The sequence below is a fragment of the Theropithecus gelada genome, chromosome 9 (genome assembly GCF_003255815.1).
Source record: "Theropithecus gelada isolate Dixy chromosome 9, Tgel_1.0, whole genome shotgun sequence".
Lineage (NCBI taxonomy): Eukaryota > Metazoa > Chordata > Mammalia > Primates > Cercopithecidae > Theropithecus > Theropithecus gelada.
The window spans coordinates 60,916,269-60,941,088 of NC_037677.1; the positions used below are offsets into that span (position 1 = coordinate 60,916,269).

The 24,820-nt window shown below is 38.8% G+C and overlaps 1 protein-coding gene across 5 annotated transcripts in view; it reads left to right on the forward strand.

Annotated features, from left to right (window-relative positions):
- Positions 1–16,399, forward strand: part of P4HA1 (prolyl 4-hydroxylase subunit alpha 1) — an 87,381-nt gene extending 70,982 nt beyond the window's left edge. For 3 of the 5 annotated variants that reach the window (XM_025397525.1, XM_025397526.1, XM_025397529.1), the window contains 5 exons: positions 6,530–6,583; positions 9,156–9,221; positions 12,658–12,726; positions 13,730–13,826; positions 15,338–16,399. In XM_025397525.1, coding sequence (XP_025253310.1) covers positions 6,530–6,583; positions 9,156–9,221; positions 12,658–12,726; positions 13,730–13,826; positions 15,338–15,408 — 357 coding nt within the window. In that variant the 3' untranslated portion in view covers positions 15,409–16,399. The remainder of the gene's footprint in view (positions 1–6,529; positions 6,584–9,155; positions 9,222–12,657; positions 12,727–13,729; positions 13,827–15,337) is intronic. The other 2 variants (XM_025397527.1, XM_025397528.1) reach the window with 2 other exon arrangements.
- The last annotated feature ends 8,421 nt before the right edge of the window (positions 16,400–24,820 follow it).

Genomic DNA, 24,820 nt, shown 5'->3' on the forward strand with positions numbered 1-24,820 from the left:
CCCAGTAGTCATTCAGGAGCAGGTTGTTCAGTTTCCATGTAGTTGTATGGTTTTGAGTGAGTTTCTTAATCCTGAGTTCTAATTTGATTACACTGTGGTCTGAGAGACAGTTTATTGTAATTTCTGTTCTTTTACATTTGCTGAGGAGTGCTTTGCTTCCAGTTATGTGGTCAGTTTTAAAGTATGATGTGGTGCTGAGAAGAATGTATATTCTGTTGATTTGGGGTGGAGAGAGTTCTGTAGATGTCTATTATAATGGTCTGCTTAGTGCAGAGCTGAGTTCAAGTCCTGGATATCCTTGTTAACCTTCTGTCTTGTTGATCTAATATTGACAGTGGGGTGTTAAAGTCTCTCATTATTATTGTGTGAGAGTCTGAGTCTCTTTTTAGGGCTCTAAGGACTTGCTTTATGAATCTGGGTGCCCCTGTATTGGGTGCATATATATTTGGGATAGTTAGCACTTTCTGTTGAATTGATCCCTTTACCATTATGTAATGGCCTCCTTTGTCTCTTTTGATCTGTGTTGGTTTAAAGTCTGTTTTATCAGAGACTAGGATTGTAACCCCTGCTTTTTTTTTTTTTTTCTTTCCATTTTCTTGGTAGATCTTCCTCCATCCCTTTATTTTGAGCCTGTGTGTGTCTTGCACATGACATGGGTCTCCTGATGGGTCTTGACTCTATCCAGTTTGCCAGTCTGTGCCTTTTCATTGGGGCATTTAGCTCATTTACATTTAAGGTTAATATTGTTATGTGTGAATTTGAACCTGTCATTATGATGTTAGCTGGTTATTTTGCCCGTTAATTGATGCAGTTTCTTTATAACATCAATGGTCTTTACAATTTGGCATGTTTTTGCAGTGGCTGGTACTGGTTGCTTCTTTCCATGTTTAGTGCTTCCTTTAGGAGCTCTTGTAAGGCAGGCCTGGTAGTGACAAAATCTCTCAGCATTTGCTTCTCTGCAAACGATTTTGTTTTTCCTTTACTTACGAAGCTTAGTTTGGCTGGATATGAAATTCTGGGTTGAAAATTCTTTTCTTTAAGAATGTTGAGGCCGGGCGCGGTGGCTCAAGCCTGTAATCTCAGCACTTTGGGAGGCTGAGACGGGCGGATCACGAGGTCAGGAGATCGAGACCATCCTGGCTAACGCAGTGAAACCCCGTCTCTACTAAAAAAATACAAAAATCTAGCCGGGCGAGGTGGCGGGCGCCTGTAGTCCCAGCTACTTGGGAGGCTGAGGCAGGAGAGTGGCGTAAATCCGGGAGGCGGAGCTTGCAGTGAGCTGAGGTCCAGCCACTGCACTCCAGCCTGGGTGACAGAGCGAGACTCCGTCTCAACAACAACAACAACAAAAAAAGATTGTTGAATATTGGGCCTCACTCTCTTCTAGCTTGTAGGGTTTCTGCCGAGAGATCCGCTGTTAATTTGATGGGCCTCCCTTTGTGGGTAACCTGACCTTTCTCTCTGGCTGCCCTTAACACTTTTTCCTTCATTTCAACCTTGGTGAATCTGACAATTACGTGTCTTGGAGTTGCTCTTCTCACGGAGTATCTTTGTGGTGTTCTCTGTATTTCCTGAATTTGAATGTTGGCCTGCCTTGCTAGGTTGGGGAAATTCTCCTGGATAATTTCCTGAAGAGTGTTTTCCAACATGGTTCCATTCTCCCTGTCACTTTCAGGTACACCAATCAAATGTAGATTTGGTCTTCTTAGATAGTTCCATATTTCTTGGAAGCTTTATTAGTTTCTTTTTACTCTTTTCTCTAAACTTGTGTTCTCACTTTATTTCATTAATTCCATCTTCAGTCACTGATGCCCTTTGTTCCACTTGATCCAATCGGCTATTGAAGCTTGTGCATGCGTCACAAAGTTCTTGTGCCATGGTTTTCAGCTCCATCATTTAAGGTCTTCTCTACACTGTTGGTTCTAGTTAGCCATTCGTCTAATCCTTTTTTCAAGGGTTTTAGCTTCCTTGCAATGACTTAGAACATGCTCCTTTAGTGGGGAGAAGGTTTGTTATTATCGACCTTCTGAAGCCTACTTCTGTCAACTCATCGAAGTCATTCTCCATCCAGCTTTGTTCTGTTGCTGGCGAGGAGCTGTGATCCTTTGGAGGAGAAGAGGTGCTCTGATTTTTAGGATTTTCAGCTTTTCTGCTCTGGTTTCTCCCCATCTTTGTGGTTTTATCTACCTTTGGTCTTTGATGTTGGTGACCTACAGATGGGGTTTGGGTGTAGATGACTTTTCTGTTGATGTTGACATATTCCTTTCTGTTAGTTTTCCTTCTAACTGTCAGGTCCCTCAGCTGCAGGTCTGTTGGAGTTTGCTGGAGGTCCACTCCAGACCCTGTTTGCCTGAGTATCACCAGCAGAGGCTGCAGAACAGCAAATATTGCTGCCTGATCCTTCCTCTGAAAGCTTCATCCCAGAGGGGCACCCACCTGTATGAGGTGTCTGTTGGCCCCTACTGGGAGGTGTCTCCCAGTTAGGCTACGTGGAGGTCAGGGACCCTCTTGAGGAAGCAGTCTTCTGTTCTCAGAGCTCAGATGCCATTCTGGGAGAACCACTGCTCTCTTCAGAGCTGTCAGACAGGGATGTTTAAGTCTGCTGAAATTTCTGCTGGCTTTTGTTCAGCTTTGCCCTGCCCACAGAGGTGAAGTCTATAGAGGCAGGAGGCCTTGCTGAGTTGTGGTGGGCTCCGCCTAGTTTGAGCTTTCTGGCTGCTTTGTTTACCTAATCAAGCCTCAGCAATGGTAGACGCCCCTCCCGCAGCCAGCAGACTGCTGCACTAGCAGTGAGCAAGACTCCATGTTCGTGGGACCCACTGAGCCAGGCACAGGAGAGAATATCCTGGTCTGCCAGTTGCTAAGACCATGGGAAAAGCGCAGTATGTGGGCGGGAGTGTCCCATTTTTCCAGGTACAATCTGTCATGGCTTCCCTTTGCTAGGAAAGGGAAATTCCGTGACCCCTTGTGCTTCCCAGGTGAGGCAATGCCCCGCCCTGCTTTGGCTCATTCTCCATAGGCTGCACCCACTGTCCAACCAGTCCCAGTGAGATGAACCATGTACCTCAGTTGGAAATGCAGAAATCCCACATGTAAGTGAGAACATGTGATATTTGTCTTTCTGTGCTGGGCTTATTTAATATAATGAACTCCAGTTCCATCCCTGTGACAAGATTACATTCTTATGGCTGAATGGTGTTTCATTATATGTAAGCACCACATTTTCTTTATCCATTCATCTGTTGATGGACACTTAGGTTGATTCCATACGTTAGCTATTGTGAATAGTCCTGCAATAAACATGAGAATGCGGGTATCTCTTCATCATGCTAATTTCCTTTCTTTTGGATATATACTTGGCATTGGGATTGCTGGATCATATGGTAGATCTATTTTTAGTTTTTTGAGGAACCTCTACAGTGTTCTCCATAGTGATTGTACTAATTTACATTCCCACCAGCAGTGTATGAGCATGCCCCTTTCTCTTCATCCTTGCCCAGTATCTGTTATTTCTGGTTTTGTTTGTTTGTTTTTTCTTGAGATGGAGTTTTACTCTGTTGCCCAGGCTGGAGTGCAGTGTGTGATCTTGGCTCACTGCAACCTCCACCTCCTGGGTTAATGCAGTTCTCCTGCCTCAGCCTCCTGTGTAGCTGGGATTACAGGCCCCTGCCACCATGCCCAGCTAATTTTGTATTTTTGTATTTTTACCATGTTGGCCAGGCTGGTGTTGAACTCCTGACCTCAGGTGATCCACCCACCTCTTCCTCCCAAAGTGCTAGAATTGTAGGTGTGAGCCACTGTGCCCGGCCAGGATGTTGAATTTTTTTGAAAGCTCTTTCTGCATCTGCAGAGATGATCATATGGTTTTTAATTCTGTTTATGTGGTGAATTACATTTATTGAACCAACCTTGCACCCCACAAATAAAGCCTACTCGATTGTAGTAAATTAGCTTTTTGATGTGCTGCTAGGTTTTGTTTTCTAATATTTTTTTGAGTATTTTGTGTCTGTGTTCATCAGGAATATCAGCCTGAAGTTTTCTTTTTTCATCATGTCTCTGATGAGTTTTGGTATCAGAATGATGGTGGCTTAATAAAATGATTGTTAAGGAGGAGTCTTTCCTTCTCAGTTTTTTGGAATAGTTTCAGTAGGTCTTCTTTGTATGGTAAAATTCGGCTGTGAATCCATCCAGTCCAGGGCTTTTTTTGGTCAGTAGGTTTTTTGTTTTGTTTTGTTTAATTACAATTCAATTTCATAACTCCTTATTGGTCTGTTAAGGGTTTCAGTTTTTTTCTGGTTCAGTCTTGGGAGGTTGTACGTTTCCAGGAATTTATCCATTTCTTCTAGGCCTTTTATAAAAGTTTGTGTGCATAGAGGTGTTAATAATAATCTCTAAGGACTTTTTATATTTCTTTGGGGTCAGTTGTAATGTCACCTTTGTTATTTCTGATTGTGCTTATTTGGATCTTTCTTTTTCTTTGTTAATCTAGCTATCTTGCTGTTTTTAGAATTCTTTGATGTTTGACAATCTGACTAAAATGTGCTTCAGAGAGGACTTTTTTGGGTTGAATCTATTTAGGGACTTTTGAACTTCCTGGAGTTGGATACCCTTCTCTCTTCCCCAGACTTGGGTAGTTTTCAGCTGTTATTAAATAGGTTTTCTATGCCTTTTACCCTCTTTTCTTCTGGAACTCCTGTAATACAAATGTTTAATGGTGTCCCATAAGTCTTGTAAGCTCTCTTTGTCCTTTTTCATTATGTTTCCTTTTTTCCCCCTGAGTAATACCAAACAGTGTATCTTCAGGTTCAGAGATCGTTTTGCTTAATTAAGTGTGCTGGTGCAGCATTTTTTTTTTTTTTGAGATGGAGTCTTGCTCTATCACCAGGCTGGAGTGCAGTGGCGAGATCTCAGTTCACTGCAACTTCCGCCTCCCAGGTTCAAGCTATTCTCCTGTCTCAGCCTCCTGCATTCATTGAATTCTTCAGCTGCAAGAATTTTGTTTGGTTCTTTTTTATGATATCTTTCTTTTTTGAAATTCTGATTCATATCATGAATTGTTTTCCTGATTTCATTGAATTATCTATCTGTATTTTCTTTTATCTGTTTGAGTTTCCTTAAGATCATTATTTGAATTTTTTTCTAGCTAGGTGTTTTCCTTTTCATTTGGGCCTGTAACTAGAGAGTTGCATTCTCAGCAGTGTCATATTTCATTGCTTTTTAATGTTTCTTGTTTCCTGCATTGATGTCTTTGCATCTAGTGGAACAACTGGCTCTTTTAAACTTTCCGCTTCAGTTGGACTGTTTGGGAAGGGTGTGGTGACTGTGTTTCCAGGTAGGTTCAGTAGTGTAGTCTCTTGTAGCTTCTTCAGCTGTATTCATTGTCAACAATAACTGTGGGTGCCTCAGCAGCCTAGGCTGGAGAAGTTTGTGGTGGTGGTCGCTGTGGAGTACATTGTTAGTATCTTCAGTGGCAAGAGCTTTTGGAATCTTGTTTTCCGCACAGTAGGGAGTTTAAGCCAGTGGGAGTCTTCTTGTGGCAGGTCTGACATATCCTACAAGCAGCTGCCATAGTGCTGCAATCCAGGTTCTAGCGTTTGGAGTGGCTGTGGGGCTAGGATCCTGGTCTCAGGGTCTCACATACTATTGTAACACCTGGGTCTTAGGGTATAGGGTCACTCTCATGGCAGGGTTGGATGTAGGTTGCCTATAGTGCCAGGATCTGTGACTCTGAGGCACCCTCTAGCTGCTTGGGAAAAGAGTGTCAGTATGTAGCTGTGAGTCTACCCCTGGCGGACTGGGCACAACCCTGGCCCAACTCTAGGAAGAGAGGATGCTCTGGAGGTTTGAGTCTGGGATGCAGGGTTTGGCTATGATTTAGGAGCCTGAGCCAATAGGGTTAGTGGCAACTCCTATCCCTGGGGATGAGGCACCATGTAGTAGTCACTCCAGAACCTGGATTGGTGGGCTCAGATGGATCCCAGACTCTGAGGCCAGGTACAGTAGATTGCAAGTTCGCCAGCATTTGGGGCTTTGGAAAACATTTTTTTATTTAAGTTCCAAAGGAAAGTGTTTAGTGAAACAAAGTAATAGAAATCTCAAATTTTAGCTTATGTATTAAATTTTTAAACATTAGCTGGGTGTGGTAGCATGCACCTGTAGTCCCAGCTACTCAGGAGGCTGAAGTGGGAGGATCACTTGTGCCCCCAAAGGTTGAGGCTGCAGTGCACTCTGATTTCATCACTGCACTTCAGCCTGTCTCTGGCGGGGGGGTGGGGAGGGGTACATATATATAGATATAAATATATATAGATCTATAGATATAAAGATCTATATCTATAGATATACAGTAGCTGTCCTTTGTTTTTCATCCCTGTTTTCATAGGAACTCTCATTGATTTTAAATAGTTTTCATTTCTCTGTAAATACCTGACCATGGTCTATAAAAGTCCAAAAAATGAGGTTCATAGATTTTTTTTTGAATAGTAATCTTTATAGTTCTTTTCTTTCATGCTTTGTGTCTTTCCTTCAGGTAGCAAATTATGGAGTTGGAGGACAGTATGAACCCCATTTTGACTTCGCACGGGTAAGTAAAAAAGAAATGGAGAAATTCACTGAGGCTTATGCATTACATTGTTTGTCTCAAAACAAAACAAAACAAAACAAAAAAACAGAGTCTCACTCTGTCATCCAGGCTGGAGTGCAGTGGCGTGATCTTGGCTCACTGCAACCTCTGCCTCCTGGGTTGGTGCAGTTCTCCTGCCTCAGCCTCCCGAGTAGCTGGGATCACAGGCATGCGCACCACCACACCCAGCTAATTTTTGTATTTTTAGTAGCAACGGGGTTTCACCATGTTGGCCAGGCTGGTCTTGAACTCCTGAGCTCAGGTGATCCACCCACCTTGGTCTCGCAGAGTGCTGGGATTACAGGCGTGAGCCACTCTGCCTGGCCGCATTACATTGTTAAAGAACAAATTATTCTTCACACTTGTTAAAGATGGTAACCAGACTTCGTTCAAGAGGGGACCATTGCGATAGGTATAGGGACCACGGCAGTTGCAGTGGGATTTCGCAGTAAGGGAGAGAGATTAAGCCCAACTCCAAATACAACAAGGAAGAGTTGGAATTTATAGCCAATGAGCAAGAGTGGGTGTTAGTAGATGGAAAATTACTAAGAGGTAAGGGAGGATTCAGGCTAAACTGACCTAACGAGATCCTTGCTGAAGTCAGGGCAGAGTGATCATCACCCAGGGGATAGTGGAAGATGAAGAACCCAGTTAGATTTTGATGGTGATCACATGGCAAGGATGGGGGATTCTGGCTCACTTGACTTAGCAGGGTTCTTGCTCAAATTGGACAATGCAGAGATAAATACTAGAAGCCCAAAGTCAGGGCCTACTTGAGAAGAAAGTTCAGAGGAGCCTGAGTAGTTCGGCCAAGGAGAGATTCTTTGTCAACATGTTAATTCTGTTCTTTTAACATTAAAAATTCATAGCCTATTTGGAATTTATGGAAATATGGTGTGGCAGATATTCTGTGAAACCTTTTTAGCAGTTTAAAAAAACAAAAACAAAAACACCTAGATACCCAATAAAATCACTTAAGATACTTTTAAATGCATTGGCAAACCTGGAAGAAAGTAAAGGGTATTCCAAAAGGGAAACTGAACAAAGGTGATCCCAAACCTAGAGAATTAAAGAGGGGACAAAGCACAGAGGCTGGAGGTCTGTGCCTGCAGGAATTAGAGCTTTGGGAATAAACAGCTCTGTAAGAGGAAGATCTGCCACAGTGTAGGCTGCTGAATTTGAGACCCCAGCATAAAATCTAAATCTCCACAAAGATTACACCTTCAGTAAAGAAAGAATGGGTTTGAAAATAAATCTCTTGTGATGCAGGAGCCTTATGGGGAACTGTCTGTTTCCATCCTGGCTAGGGCATAGTGTGTATGATAGGGGAGCTACTTCAGGGAGTAGTATGTGTGGAATTTTCCACATATGTCATGTTAGCACTAAAAGTTTTGAACTTCAGAGCATTTTGAATTTTGGACTTTTGGTATGCTCAACCTGTATTCCATGTTATGGATATGCCACAGTTTAGCCATTCGCCCATCGAAGGATATTTGGATAGTTTTTAGTTTTTGACTATTACAAATAAAGATGTGTATATGTTTCTGTATGAAAAATACATTTTTATTTTTCTGGGAGAAATGCCAAGAGGTTGTATTGTATTTTAATTTAGATATAAATATTTAGATATTAATTATCTAGCTTGATTATAGTACTGAAAGACACTTTACTAGCATTATTAGAAAAATAATACTAGGGGCCAGGCGTGGTGGCTCATGCCTGTAATCCCAGCCCTTTGGGAGGCCAAGGTGGGTGGATCACCTGAGGTCAAGAGTTCAAGACCAGCCTGGCCAACATGGCAAAACTCCATTTCTACTAAAAATACAAAAAAATTAGCCAGACATGGTGGTGCATGCCTGTAGTCCCAGCTACTTGAGAGGCTGAGGCAGAAGAATTCCTTAAACCTGGGAGGTGGAGGTTGCAGTGAGCTGAGATCATGGCATTGCACTCCAGCCTGGGTGACAGGGCAAGACTGTCTCAAAAAATAAAAGAAAAAAAGAAAAATAATACTAGGAAATATTTCAGTAGGTCATGAGTTCAAAGTAAGTCTCAAGGTACATTAAGCTTCAGGAATGTAGCTAAGAGATGGCTGTCACATCGTATTTTTTTGGAAGCTAAAATTGTGGGTATTGATTTTTAAAATAATATGTAGTCAGCAAATAATGGCTGTCATTTAGGCTAATAAGTCTGCCTTTTATCCTGTAATCTTGTCTAAAGTATCCAGTATACAAGTTCAGTGAGCAAGTATTTGAGGCCAGGTACAGTGGCTCACACCTGTGATCCTAGCACTTTGGGAGGCCAAGGCGGGAGGATTGCTTGAGGCCGGGAGTTCAAGATCACCCTGGTCCATATAGCAAGACTCCATCTTTACAAAAAGAGTGCCTGATGTTTATAGTGCACTGGACATTACAAGGGAAACTTTTGGGGTTGTTGGCATATTCTTCAGGATGTTACTACTGATGTTTAGTTGCCACTAGAGTATTTGTATTACTGAATTTTTATACCATTGAATTTGCTGTGTTTTTATTCACAGAAAGATGAGCCAGATGCTTTCAAAGAGCTGGGGACAGGAAATAGAATTGCTACATGGCTGTTTTATGTAAGTTGTCACTAAAATTTTTAGGTTAAGTTGGGATTTGATCACATGATTCATTTTAATGTGTTAAGTTTGTTCTGTGTAGCTCTGATTCACCATCCTAGTTTAACATTTTTATAACTGAGTAAAGGGAGTTAAGAATTTTTTTGCATTTGCAACTTTTTCAGGCTGTAAGATAGATGTTCATTATAGAAACTTTTGGACAAACTTAAAATTTATAGTGCCACTACGTGCAGATAATCATTAATAATTTGACATATAGGCTCTCTGTTTAGTCACATATAATATGTGCATATAAGAATCTCTCTATATTTGAATTTCTGTACATACACATTATTTCAGTAAACTTCTGAATTCCATTTTTTTATTGAAGTATATCAGAAGAGTGCACAAATTAAGTATTGTAACTTGATTAATTTTCACAAAGTGAACACTTCTGGTGTATTCAGTACTAAGGTGAAGAAATAGCACATTACAGTCCCCAGAAGCCCTACCTCAAACTTTTAAAACAGTATGATCATAATTCAATTTTTAAAATTGTTTATAGTGTTTGTTCTAGTTACCCCAAATAAATCACTCCAAAACTCTCTTTTCTGAGTGGTTTAAAATAACAATGATTTTCTTAATGTATCTCTAACAGTTATGAGGTTGACTGGGCTCAACTCATGGTTCCTGCTCCAAATCTGACATGCATTTGCCATCAAATGTCTGGCACTGGGGTATCTTGAAGGCTAAGGTTGAGGCTGGCTTCAGCCAGAATGCCTAAATTCTGGCCAATACATGCGGCTGAGCTTCTTCACAGCATAGTGACTGGATTACAAGACGAAGCATCCCAAAAGAACAATGCAAAAGTACATGGTATTGTTATGACCTTACCCTCAGAAGTCACAGATGTCATCCTGCTGTATTCTGTTACAGCAATTACAAAGGTCTGCCCAGCTTCAAGGAGAGGGCACATAGACCCTACCACTGCAGACAAATGTCAGTGTCACATTAGAATAGCATGTAGGATGGGACATACTGGGATGTATTATATTTGGAAAATGCAATCTGCCATAATGTCATAACCTTTGTTAACTTAAAGATATTTTAGGCCAGGCACAGTGACACATGCCTGTAATTCCAGCACTTTGAGAGGCTGACGTGGGCAGATCATTTGAGGTCAGGAGTTCGAGACCAGCCTGGCCAACGTGGTGAAACCCCGTCTCCACTGAAAATATAAAAATTAGCTGGGCATGGTGGCACACTCCTGTAGTCCCAGCTACTCAGGAGGCTGAGGCACGAGAATCGCTTGAATCTGGGAGGCAGAGGTTGCAGTGAGCCAAGATGGCGCCACTGTACTCTCCAGCCTGGATAACAGAGTGAGGCTCCATCTCAAAAAAAAAAAAAACACCTGTATATATATATATACTTAATTTTGGTTATTTTATTGCTCTTTCCATTCCTTAGCCCTATTTGAATTACATTTTTTTGCTGTCTGTAGTATCTCACTCCCTGCCAAAATCTCTCTCTGTTCAGTCTATTTTCTTCTTCTCTCCCTGCCACCTTCCCTGTTTCCTTCCTCTCCATATGCCTCCTTTTCTCCCCAATTCCCAATTTGTATTCCTCTCACAATTCCATCTTGTTTCCAAAAGGAGGCAAGGTACATTATAGAAAAGAGAAATATCACAAAGGGAAAACCAGGAGAGGGTTAGTACAGTGCACAAATTCATGCTGTGAAGCCTTGCATATTTTCTAGAGGTGAGTCTCCTTAGAGGTTGTACCAATTTATATCCCAATTTTAAGTGGGATATATTTGTGAAGTATGTTTGTCAGACTTTTTGATCTGTGTATCTTTCACTTATCAAATTAGCAGTTATTGTGGCTTTAATTTGCATTCTCATTATAGAAGTTGAGCATCTTTTCAGATGTTTAAAAGCCATTAGTGTTTATGTGTTCCTGGTTCTCCTTGTATTTCTTTGTTTTATGAATATTGATGCTGTATTATTTGGCCCACTATCCATTTCTCCCTCTTAATGTAAACAGCCTTCCTGTTTTTCTAAAACAGTTGCATAGCATTTTAATTGATTATCATTTTTCCCGTTATTTAAATACCTCCCCAGAGGGGCACATAGAATATCTCAAATTACTTTTCTCTCATGCACAACTTTTTAATTTCCTCAAAGTCAGTTTTTTCTTTTCTTTTCTTTTCTTTTTTTTTTTTTTTTTGAGACAGAGTCTCTCTCTGTTGCCCAGGCTGGAGTGCAGTGGTGGTGCTATCTCAGCTCACTGCAAGCTCCGCCTCCCAGGTTCATGCCATTCTCCTACCTCAGCCTCCCAGGTAGCTGGGACTACAGGCGCCTGTCACCATGCCTGGCTAATTTTGTTTTTTGTATTTTTAGTAGAGATGGGGTTTCACCGTGTTAGCCAGGATGGTCTTGATCTCCTGACCTTGTGATCCACCTGCCTTGGCCTTTCAAAGTTCTGGGATTACAGGCGTGAGCCACCACGCCCAGCCAAAGTTAATTTTTTCATTGGTTAAGTGATCTTAGTTCTTTATTATTAGTTATATATTTATCATTGTAAAATACCTTTTATCTCATTTAATGCTTTTTACCTTGATTTAAACTGTGTCTCATACTAAGATCATACCCTGTTTTCCTTGGATAGCATTTGCCCCAAATCTTACGTTTTTGTGTTCTGTGTTTCTAAGTCACTTGTTTTAGATGCAGCTCTGATACAACATATAGTTGGGTTTTGCTCTGTGATCTAATCAGTCTATGCATTCTACTTACGTTGCTTTAAAAAAAAACTTTATGATCCATGTTTCCTTTGCCTTGTTTTATGTGATTCTTCAGTTAATTTAAAAGGTTTCCATATTTTTCTAGGTTATCTTTATATAATCCTTTAACTTTCTCACTTTTATTTAATATGTTTGATTCCCTACCATGAGAAATGGCAAAACTGATTTTAGTTTGTTATTTTTCTCGTTATTTTTTACATTTATTTAAATATTTCTTGAGCACCTACTGTTCTTGAGGTACTACTGTTCTAGACACTAATGATCAGCAATGAACAAAACAGACGAAAATTCCTGCCTCCATGGAGATTACATTCTAATACAATAAAATACATATTTATATCTCTGTATTGATTTATTAGTTTTAAGTCATTTCTTTTTCCCTCTGGCTATAAATAAATTCCTATCTCAAATTATATCCCCACTCTCCCATCTGACGGTTTTTTGTTAATCATTCCTTTGCTTTTAGTTTTTTTACTTATGTGTATAAACCTAAATGGCATTTTATTCATTAAAAACTGAGTAGCATGTACCAACCCCGCTATATAAGAACAAGTCCATATGTTCCCAATATTCTAGTATCCAATATCAAGTCTTTATAATGGCGTGTTTTACTTTATTCTACCAGCGCTTTCAATAACACCCTCTTGTTTCTTATAGATGAGTGATGTGTCTGCAGGAGGAGCCACTGTTTTTCCTGAAGTTGGAGCTAGTGTTTGGCCCAAAAAAGTAAGCCTGTTTGGTTTGTTTTTGGTTTATTAATTTTTTCCCTAAGGAAGAGATGCACTAGTATTCATGGTCTAATTAATGAATTACATTTTTTTTCTTTTTCTTTTCTTTTTTTGAGACATGTTCTCACTCTGTTGCCCAGGCTGGAGTGCAGCAGCACAAATATGGCTCACTGCAGCTTTGACCTCCTGGGTTCAAGTCTCAGCCTCCCAAATAGCTGGGACTACAGGTGCATGTCACCATGCCCAGCTAATGTTTAAATTTTCTGTAGAGACAGTGTCTCCCTATATTGCCCAGGCTGGTCTTGAACTCTTGGGCTCAAGTGATCCTGAACCCCTGCACCTGGCCAAATTACATTTTTAGAGGTATTTTTATGGTCTTTGCCACAAGTGTGTAGAGGTAATGAATGACCAGGAATTAGTATTTAAATTTTTTCATTTCTAAAATGGGTTCTGTATTGTTTTCCCCTCCATCTTGCTATGTAAGATATGTTAGCTTTGTTTTGGCAAATACTTTTGTTGTCAAGCATTTTTATGGTATTTTTCATATGATCAAAAACAGTTTTTAAAGTGATATAACCATATTTTCAGAATTATATTAGAGGAAGATAAAATGCTGCTTTAGAGGAGTTCTTCCACAGGAACAAAGGAAAAATTAAGAAAGCGCCTGGGCACAGTGGCTCACGCCTGTAATCCCAACACTCTGGGAGGCCGAGATGGGCAGATCACCTGAGGTCCGGAGTTTGAGACCAGCCTGACCAACATGGTGAAAGCCCGTCTCTACTAAAAATACAAAATTAGTCAGGCCTGGTGGTGCATGCCTGTAATCCCAGCTACTTGGGAGGCTGAGGCAGGAGAATCGCTTGAACCCAGGAGGCAGAGGTTGCATTCCAGCCTGGGTGATAGAGCAAGATTCCGTCTCAAAAAAAAAAAAAAGTAATCACTGCCGAAAGCGATTACCTGGCATTGTATACTTGGGGATAATTGTGAATTGTTCTCCGTAGGGAACTGCTGTTTTCTGGTATAATCTGTTTGCCAGTGGAGAAGGAGATTATAGTACACGGCATGCAGCCTGTCCAGTGCTAGTTGGCAACAAATGGGGTAAATATTTCATATATTCTGTGAAGAGAATGTAATTTTTGTTTTCTATTTTGAAACTATTATCTGTGTCTTAAAAACAAAAGCCCCCACAATGTTTGCTTAATATGATTTTAACATTGTACAGGATTCAACCAAACAAGTGCCTAATCTTAGTATAAATTTGTAATCAGAATTTTGATGACAGATTTTATTTTTAACTCTATTTTCACTTATCCTAAGAAACATTGTCTAACTCAAAATTGAATAAGACAATATCTTCCCCTCAAAGGGTTAATAATCTGATTGAGACATACTAATGGATTATAATGTAGTACATATTATTACAAAAACGTAAACAGAAGATGGTCACTGCCTAAGTTTGGGGAGCCTTCTTCAAAGCTTATTCTTTAAATTTGGTCCAAAAGATAGAACAGCAGTTTTCCAAACATGTTAGACACCAGGTTCTAATATGAGGCTCGAGTAGCACCTAATGTGCAAAATTTAAAGACGCACTCACTTTCAGGGACATGCAAGTGCAGGAATGGTTACATTTTAAAAAAAATAAGAAACAGGTGAAATTAGTTTTAATATCTATTAATTAGCCCCATGTATCCATTTCAATCTGTATTACTAGCCACCTGTTTAGTGGTTACATAAAGACAACAAGGTTAAGGAGTGAGGCCTGATCAGGATTTTAAAATCTCCCCTCATGATTATAGTGTTTAAGAACCACTGGACTAGAATGAGGAAAGGTTAGTTGGTGAGAGAGAGTTTAGAAAGTTGTTTTCTGTTGTCTAAGTGGGAGATGACAACAGCCTGGATTAAAGCATCAGTGAAACGGTTGGAGAGCAAATAGCTTCGAGAGAGACATAAGGAAAATTGTCAGGGTTTGATGAATAAAGAGTAGATACAAGGGTTGAAAAAGGAGTTAAGAATTAAAGTTTCTGCTTCAGATATTTTGATTGGGTTCTATGGTACTGGAGACAAAAAAAAAAATAGAAAATTAACTCCTTTTGGGATACATTTTTACATGGTATACATTTTTTAAAGGTATTTTGGAAACTTAATGAGCATACAATAGCAATGGTTGATTAGAGAGTTGTTCCTTTAGAGTGGTAAGTTTGTGTTCGTTATTAAAATACCTTTGTATTTTGGAGGTTGTACTTTGAAAACAGTACATAAAGCAATATTCTACTCTATCTGTACCTGTATCTTAAGTCCATTTGTGTCTCATTTCAAGCCTCACAGTGAACATTGGAAACTTTAGGAGATGCACATAGACTTGCAAATATACACATGTGTATACATACATGTATGTACATAAACACAAGTGTGTACACATATGTATATAGGTATATAAAATCTGTGTTTTCAGCATTTAGCCAAGTTTTTAAGTAGTATCTGCCTTTATCCAGTTTTGGTGTTGAACTTTTATCCCATGTTGAAACTTTGTTATAGACCTAGCTTTTAGAAACTAATTAAATACTGATTAGATTAAGGGGGGAAATTAATATATTACTTTTCTCTCACAGTATCCAATAAATGGCTCCATGAACGTGGACAAGAATTTCGAAGACCTTGCACCTTGTCAGAATTGGAATGACCAACAGGCTTCCCTTCCTCTCCTATTGTTGTACTCTTATGTGTCTGATATACACATTTCCTAGTCTTAACTTTCAGGAGTTTACAATTGACTAACACTCCATGATTGATTCAGTCATGAACCTCATCCCGTGTTTCATCTGTGGACAATCGCTTACTTTGTGGGTTCTTTTAAAAGTAACACTAAATCACCATATTGCATATGTACAACCTTAAAGTTCTGTTGGTATCACAGAAGACAAGACAGAGTTTAAAGTGAGGAATTTTATATTTAAAGAACTTTTTGGTTAGATAAAAATATAATTTGAGCATCCAATTTTACTATTTTACTACATCTCAGTCGGTGGGTGTTAAGCTAGAATGGGCCGTGTGATAGGAAACAAATGCCTTACAGATGTGTCTAGGTGTTCTGTTTACCTAGTGTCTTACTCTATTTTCTGGATCTGAAGACTAGTAATAAACTAGGACACTAACTGGGTTCCATGTGATGTTTCATATGATCTTCTAAGTTGATTTTTTTCCTCCCAAGTCCTTACCAGCCCCCTCTCTTTTCTCATAGCTCTTCTGTGGTGAATTAAACCTACTTGAGTTAAAATATTTCGTTTTTTTTTTTTTTTTTTTTTAAAAAAAACAAAGTCCTGCATAACAACACTGGGCCTTCTTAACTAAAATACTCACCACTTAGTCTGTTTTTTTATCCCTTTTTTAAAATGACAGATGATTTTGTCCAGAAATTTTGCTGTTTTTCTTAGTGCTAATACCTTGCCTCTTATTCCTGCTACAGCAGGGTGGTAATATTGGCATTCTGATTAAATACTGTGCCTTAGGAGACTGGAAGTTTAAAAATGTACAAGTCCTTTCAGTGATGAGGGAATTGATTTTTTTTAAAAGTCTTTTTCTTAGGAAGCCAAAATGTTTGTTTTTTTTTAAGATTCTGAAATGTGTTGTGACAACAATGACCTATTTATGATCTTAAATCTTTTTTAAAAAAATGTTTGTTTTCTGTGTGGTGTTTTTCGTATTTAAATCCAAATGTATGATGTGGCAGTAACAGGTTAACTTATGTTATTTCTTTAGCACACATAGGGCTTAGGTTTATACTGTTGGTTTCCACTCACACTAATGTCACATGGTTAAGGAAGAAAAATTTGGGCTCTCTGAAGTTTCAGATATTTCATGAGTCCAAATGTGTTTCCTTCAAACAGAGCTCTAAAATACTTTACTGTGGTTATGAAGTTATTATGGGCCAGGCACAGTGACTCATGCCTTCAATCCCAGCACTTTGGGAGGCTGACACAGGCAGATCACTTGAGGCCAGGAGTTCGAGACCAGCCTGGCCAACATTGTGAAATCCCATCTCTACTAAAAATACCAAAATTAGCTGGGTGTGGTGGTGCATACCTGTCGTCCCAGCTACTTGGGAGGCTGAGGCAGGGAAATAGCTTGAACCCAAGAGGCAGAGGTTGCAGTGAGCTGAGACTGTACCACTGCACTTCCAGCTTAAGTGACAGAACGACTCAGTCTCAAAAAAGAAAAGTTATTATAATAATGGTACTTAAGACTTTCTCCAATAAAAAAATGTGTGGTGATACAAAGCTGTGAGCTTAATGAAGTATGTTAATTGATGCTTTAGACTATTTACTTATTGTGAATCCTAGTTCACACAAGGGTTCTTTATCCTTATCCTTTATGTAGTATTTAAATACTGAAGGAAGAATTTGGTTTGATTCTCTGGGAAAGTGGGTGTTTTTACCCATTTTAAAAGTGAACTCTGAAGTTCCTTTCTTCTGACTAGCCTTTGTTCCAACATAAGTATTTTAGAAATATGGAGAATTAAGTTCAGCACTGTCATCCACTCAGATTTTGTGACCATTGATGGTTTTTTAAAAACTTTTTTAGTAAAGTAAATGGAAGCAAAAAACTCAAAAATGTAGAATATAGGGGTTCAAAGGATGTAAAATACCGTTTATTGCCATGTGTGTTATAGAAAGTAGAATACAAGTATCTTTCAGAAGGAAATTACATATTCCATAATCTTACAAATTTCATTATATTCAACTTGGAACCCCACGTGGGAATTATTAAATTCTTTCAGAATTAGATCATACAGTACCCTTTAAAGTTTTATAATTACCAATTATTTTTCTTTCCAAATGAAAAGAGAGGGAAAAATCCAGTATGAAGCTTTTAGTTCCATTACTATAATTCTGTATTTCTTTTAATGCTGAACTTTTCACACAAAGGAGGACTGGAACTACCTTGGATAATGTGGAAAATGTGGAAACTGGTTTCCTCACCAACCCTAAGCCTTTTCTTCCATATTGGAAGTTTCATCAGTCATTAATTTTATTCTCATTAACTTTAAATAGGGAGTTATCACAAATATGGAGTTAACTGAAGTATCCACCAGAACATCTTAACAGTGGGGTAAGCAAATGTGGTAACTAGGTGGTAATAACCTAGTAAGATTACAAAAAGAACAATGAACTGACTTTAGGATTCTTTGGAAAGCTGAATGGTAAATGCAATAAATGAAAGAAGTGATCAATCATCTACTTCAGTGAAATTATAATAAAATGGTTATTGGCCGGGCATGGTGGCTCATGCCTGTAATCCCAGCACTTTAGGAGGCCGAGGCAGGTGGATCACCTGAGGTCAGGAGTTTGAGACCAGCCTGGCCAACATGTTGAAACCCCATCTTTACTGAAAATACAAAAAATTAGCTGGGCATGGTGGCAGGCGCCCATAATCCCAGCTACCCGGGAGGCTGAGGTGGGAGAATCGCTTGAACGTGGGAGGCAGAGGTTGCCATGAGCAGAGATCACGCCACTGCACTCCAGCCTGGGCAACAGAGCGAGACTCCATCCGAAAAAATAAAAATAAAATGGTTATTACGGTGTGAGAGTGTAGAGAAGTTACAAATAGTAAACCAACACACACATATATATGTATATAATTTATAAACTAATATGTGTGTGTATAAAAAATCTTGCTACTTAAAAGAATCTAAATATCTTTACATAGCCATGTGTTGACTGCTATATGTAACTTCCATACCACTTAAGTCTATATAGCTGAAAAATGAACAGGTTGTATGCAGAGCCCAATGGACTAAACTATTGAATGACTGGATTGCTGTTAAATATATAGGCTGGGCACAGTGGTGCATGCCTACAATGTCAGCACACTGGGAGGCCAAGGTGGGAGGATCTCTTGAACCCAGGAATTTGAGACCTGCCTGGGCAACATAGTAAGACCCTGTCTCTTACTAACAATCAAGTTACCCAGCTGTGGTGGCATATGCCTGTGGTCCCAAGCTACTGGGCAGGCTGAGGTGGCAGGATCCCTTGAGCCTGGGAGTGAGCTATGCTTGTGCCACTGTACTCAAGCCTGGGCAACAGAGCAAGACCCTGAAAAAACAGTGTGATACTAAAACACATACACACACCAAATCAGGATTAAGTAATTATAAATCACTTGAACAGACAGAATTATGAAATAAAGATTGCTAGGAGAAAGCAGAATGGAAAAAATGACATCTTAATCCAGATAGCCAGCAACACAAGGACCAATCTCTTCTCTTGGCAGTGCTTATTTTTACTATAGTAAAAGTTACTGTTTTAGAGGGAACAATATTGGGTAACTTAGACAAAAAGGAATGAGTTAATAGAGAACCATAAGTTACCAGATTTATCAGAATAAAATTTCATAATCCTGTGTTCCTAATGTCCTTGGATATTATTCAATCACTTTAATGATGTTTTGCAAAATTAACTGTAGTAGACCAGTAAAGTTCTTTTGGTTGCCTACTTTCTTAAATTTGAGGACTTTAAAGTTTACTCTCTGTGTAAATGTAGCCTTAAGTTAAATACAAATTTCGACTCAGGAAAACTGGTAAGAATGCCTTACTCTAACTTATATACAAGCAGATGTTAAGTAAAAGGAGCAACCAAAAGGAGTGGAAGTCCTCCATCGCCTGCTTTTGAGGTCTTGTTGAACTTTCATTGTAGCACTATTCTGTTGAAATTAGTTATATGTTGCTTAATGAGAGGAAAATGCCTCATCATTAGAAGATTGTTGTTGTGGGAACATCATAGAGTGTACTTACACAAACTTAGATGGTATAGTCTGCTACATACCTAGGCTATGTGATACAGCGTATTGCTCCTAGGCTGCAAACCTATACAGCATGTTACTGTACTGAATACTGTAACCAATTATAACAGAGCTAACAATGTATGTATCTAAAAGTAGAAAAAGATACAGTATAGAGTATTTTAATCTTACAGGACCACCACCAGATAAGCAGTCTGTCATTGACTGAAAGGTTAGGTGGCACCTGACTGTAGTGTTATACAGAGCAAGATAATCACATATGAAATAAGCTCTAAAATCTGAAAAAGGAAAATATCTCCAATTTTGTCAGTTGGTCTTTTCAATTCATAATAGGCTTATTTCTAAAAGAAGTCTGTTTTAGGCTAAGCACTTCAAATTCAGAAGAGAACATTTTAAATATAGATTGATGTACACTTTACATTTCAGTGCTTTTTAGGGAGAAGGATTGTGTTTCAAGTTAGAAAAGGCATTCACATAAGTCCAAAAAAGAGTCAGAATTATTGTAATACCTACTTTAATAAGTATAGTTGAACTCCATTCCAATGTAGGTTTTACACAGGTTTCGATATATCATGAGTCATATATATAATAATTACATAATGGTTAACGTATAAGAAATATTAATGTCATCTTTTGATACATGCATGATTAAATCATTAAGTCTGAGAAAACGAAATAACTTACATAACAGTTGAATTTAGTTCTATTTTTACTTTGCTTTTAAAAGGCAAAAAAGTGAGGTTCTGTTATGTGAAACACCTTTTGACTTGTAAGAGAAAAAAAGTAGTCCATACTAAAAATAATCAGTGCTATCTTTCCCACATTCTTTTCTTATTTCTGCAACTATGGGGAAAATAGTCCATGAAAAGTTCAAGTAAGGGAATATTGAAAGTGCTCTGAAACAGTGCTAGAGTCAGTGTGGCTTCTAGATGAGCTACCATGGGGTTTCTTCTCCACAAAGGCGTTTACATCAAAATAAACTACATCAGTAAGTACCTCCTTCATTTAATTCAGTTGACTTTGTAGCAAGTCTTTCTAGATAAAGAAAGCAGTGTTATTTACATTATAGTATAAACTTCTAATCTCAGTGAAAACCAGAACTTTTCAGTAGTGTTGCTCAGTTCCCTCCCTTGAACTGGAGGGAATGGAGCAGAACTTATTTCCAGCATTCTCACTCATCTGGGGGCTTCCTGAAGGAGTGTCTGTTTCACTGAACAGAGCGCTCACATGGGGAAAGGCAACATGTCTGGGAAAAGCTGCAGGACTTGAAGCTGTCACCCCAGGCTGCTCCCAAGGCTCAGAACATGCCTGCTAATTAGTGAAGGAGGGTTGTCCTCATCATGGAACCAGTCTGCAAAAACTGGGAGAGATGATTTTTTTTTTTTTGTAATTCCCATTTTTCCAGCAGAAAACCACAAGGCAAAAACAGGAAAACGTGGCCCATTCAAAGGGAGAAAAGGTGACAGAAACTGTCTCTGAAGAAACACAGATATTAGACAAATACTTAAGACACCTGTCTTAAATATGCTCAACAAGCTAAAGGAAAAGCATGGACAGAGAGCCAGAAGAAGTTAGGGAAATGATATGTAGAATATCAACAAAGAGACAGAAAAGGAACAAAACGAATTCTGGAGCTGAAATATACAGTACCTGAATTGAAAAATTCACTTCAACATCAGGCTAGAATTCAGATTAGATTGTTATGACATTAAGATGTAATCCTCATAACTGCAAAGAAAATATGTATTGAATATAGACAAAAGGGTATCAAAAATGTGTTTACTACAAAAAAGGGTGGGGGAAGCCAGTAATAGAGGCCCAAAAAAAAAAAAAAAAAAACACTGCCAGGGGCAGTGGCTTACACCTGATATCAACACTTTGGGCTGAGGCAGGAAGATTGCTTGAGACCAGGAGTTCAAGACTAGCCTGGGCAACATAGACGCCATCTTTTCAAAAAATTAGCCAGGTTTGGTGGTACATGCCTATAGTCACAGCTACTCTGGAGGCTGGTGTGGGAGAATTGCTTGAACCTGGGAGGTCAAGGCTGCAGTGAGCTGTGCTTGTGCCACTGCATGCCAGCCTGGGCAACAGCAAGATCCTGTCTGAAAAAAAAAATCTTAAGACATGAAAACAAAATGGCAGAGAAGTTCTTCCCCATCAGTGACTAAATGGATTAAACCCTCTGATCAAAAGATATAGATTGGCATAATGGATCAAGAAAAAAAAAAAAAAAAAACAGGAGCTAACTAGCTGCTGTCTGTAAGACTCACTTTAGATCTAGAGACACAGGTACAATGTAAGGGGATGGAAAAACATTCCCTGTGGAAATCCCAATGAGGGTGCTATGGTTTGCATGTGGTTTGTCCCCACCAAAACTCGTGTTTACATTTAATTGCCAATGTAATCGTTTTGGGAGCCTGGGTCTTAAGAGATAATTAAGATGGATTAACATCTTTCCCATGAGAAGACAGTTAGTCGAAACTCTTGCAAGAGCATGTTGTCATAAAGTGGTTCATCTTCCTGTGTCCTGTCTCTTTTATATACACTTCTTTCCCCTTCCACTTTTCCACCCTGTTATGAAGTACCATGAGGCCCTCACCAGATGCCACCACCATGCCCTTGTAATTCCCAGCTTCCAGAATTGTAAGCCCAGTAAATTTCCTTATAAATTACCAAGTGGTAGGTATTCTGTTACAGCTACAGAAAAGACTAAGGAGATTTTTGCAGAAATAGGAAAATCCATCCTAAAATAAGGAATCTCAAGGCATTCTGAATAGCCAACAATCTTGGTAAAGAATAATATTGGAAGTCTCACAAGTCCTGATTTCCAAACTTACTACTACAAAGCTACAGTAATCAAAACTGGTACTGGCATAAAGACACATATAGACAGCCCAGAAATCCTTGTAATTCAATAGGAAAACAACTCAAAAATGGGCAAAGGACTTGAATGGACATTTCCCCAAAGAAAATATACAAACATCCAATAAACACATGAAAAGATGCTCAGTATCACTAGTCATTAGGGAAATGCAAATCAAAACTATAATACCACGTTGGGATTATTACTATTAAAAAATAGATAAAACAGGTGTTGGCTAGAATGTGGAAAAATTGGAACCTTTGCATTACTAGGAAGAATGTAAAATGGTGCAGGCACTGTGGAAAGTGGCCTGACAGCTTCTCAAAAAATTATACAGTTAACATATCCAGCAGTTCCACCTCCGGAATCATATACCCCAAAGAAATGAAAACAGGGACTCAAAGAAGTACTTGTACATCATGTTCATAGTAGCATTATTCGCAATAACTGTAAGTGGATGCAATTAAGTTGTACATAGACAGGTGAATGGATAAATGTGATATATACACATACATAATACAATGTTATTCAGCTAAAAGAGGAAGGAAATTCTAAAGTTTCTTTAACATACATGAACCTTAAAGACATAGTAAGTGAAATAAGCCAAACACAAAAGGACAAATACTGTATGATTCCACTTATATGATGTACCTAAAGTAATTGAATTCATAGAAACAGAAGAATGATGTTTACCTTGGGGGAGGGGAATTGTGAGTATTTAGTGGGTACAGAGTTTCAGTTGGGGAAAATGAAAAAGTTCTGAAGATGGATGGTGGTGATGGTTGCATAACAATGTAAATGTACTAAAAGCCACAAAATGGTACACTTTAAAATGGTTAAATTGATAAGTTTTACATTATACATATTTTATTGTGATTATGTATGTATAACATGTACATACATAAATTCGGATTTTTTTATGGTGATTATGTATAATTTTATTGTGATTATGTATGGATACATACATACAATAATTTACATACAATATTTTAATATTGTATTAAAATACAATAAAATACACAATAAAAATACATACATAATCACGATAAAAAATTAATCAGAATTACAATGTGGTCCTGCAATTCTGCTTTTTGATTTATACCCTACATAACTGAAAGCAGGAACTTGAAAATATATTTGTACATCCATGTTTGTAGCAGCATTATTCACAATAGCCAAAAAGTGGAAGTCACCCAAGTGTCCATCTACAGATGAAGAGATTAGCAAAAATCTTAAAGGTGAAAAACAGGATAATTAAGAGAAAAAATAGAAGTAAAAGACCTCAAAGAGACAGACATTGAAAATAAGCAAAGGCAGGCTGGGCAACATGGTGAAACCCCATCTCTACAAAAAACTAGCTGGGTGTGGGTGGCACATGCCTGTAGTCCCAGCTACTTGGAAGGCTGAGGTGGGGGAATCACCTGAGCTGAGGAGATTGAGGCTGCAGTGAGCCATGATCACACCACTGCACTCCAGCCCCAGGCTGGTTGAAGGAGTGAGAGCCTCCAATGGGTCTCAAAAAAGATTTAACATATAGATAATAGGAAGTCCAAAACAAAACCAAGGAAAAGAACAAAGCTTAAAAATTATATTTTAAGAAAACTTTCATAAACAACAGTATTTAAAAACCACATATTGAAGAGCATATTATATATGTAAGAATATTGAGTCAGAATGACCAACACGAATTGATTCTTACAAAATTACCAGATTTTAAAGAGGAGGAAAATCCTGTGGGGATTTAGGCAGTAAAAGCATGTGACTGGGCCAGGCACAGTGGCTCGCACCTGTAATCCCAGCACTTTGGGAGGCCGAGGTGGGTGGATCACTTGAGGTCAGGAGTTCAAGACCAGCCTGGCCAACATGGTGAAACCCTGTCTCTACTGAAAATACAAAAAATTAGTCAAGCATGGTGGCAGACACCTGCAATCCTAGCTACTCAGGAGGCTGAGGCAGGAGAATGCGTTGAACCCAGGAGACAGAGGTTGCAGTGAGCTGAGATCACACCACTGCACTCCAGCCTGGACAGAGTGAGACTCTGTCTTTTAAAAAAAAAAAAAAAAAAAAAGCACATGACTTACAAGGAAGAGAAAATTAGATTATCAGATATTGACAGCAACACTTTATTCCAGAAGCAAAACAGGTATGTTTAAGATAGTCAAGGAAAGAAAATGTGAACAAAGAATTTTATATCCAGCATAACTAACCTTTAAGTATAAAGCATACAGACAAATCTATTAACATGCAGGAATTCAGAAAATATTCTTTCTATAATCCCTTGAAAAGGAATCTACTAAAGAATGAGCTTCAGGCACTCAAATGGAAATTATGAAATAGATGTGAAAGACAATGAGAGCATTCACTAGTTATCAAATCTTAATGTTTTTGGTATTATACCATAAACACTACTTAACATAAATTTAATGTTTATGGC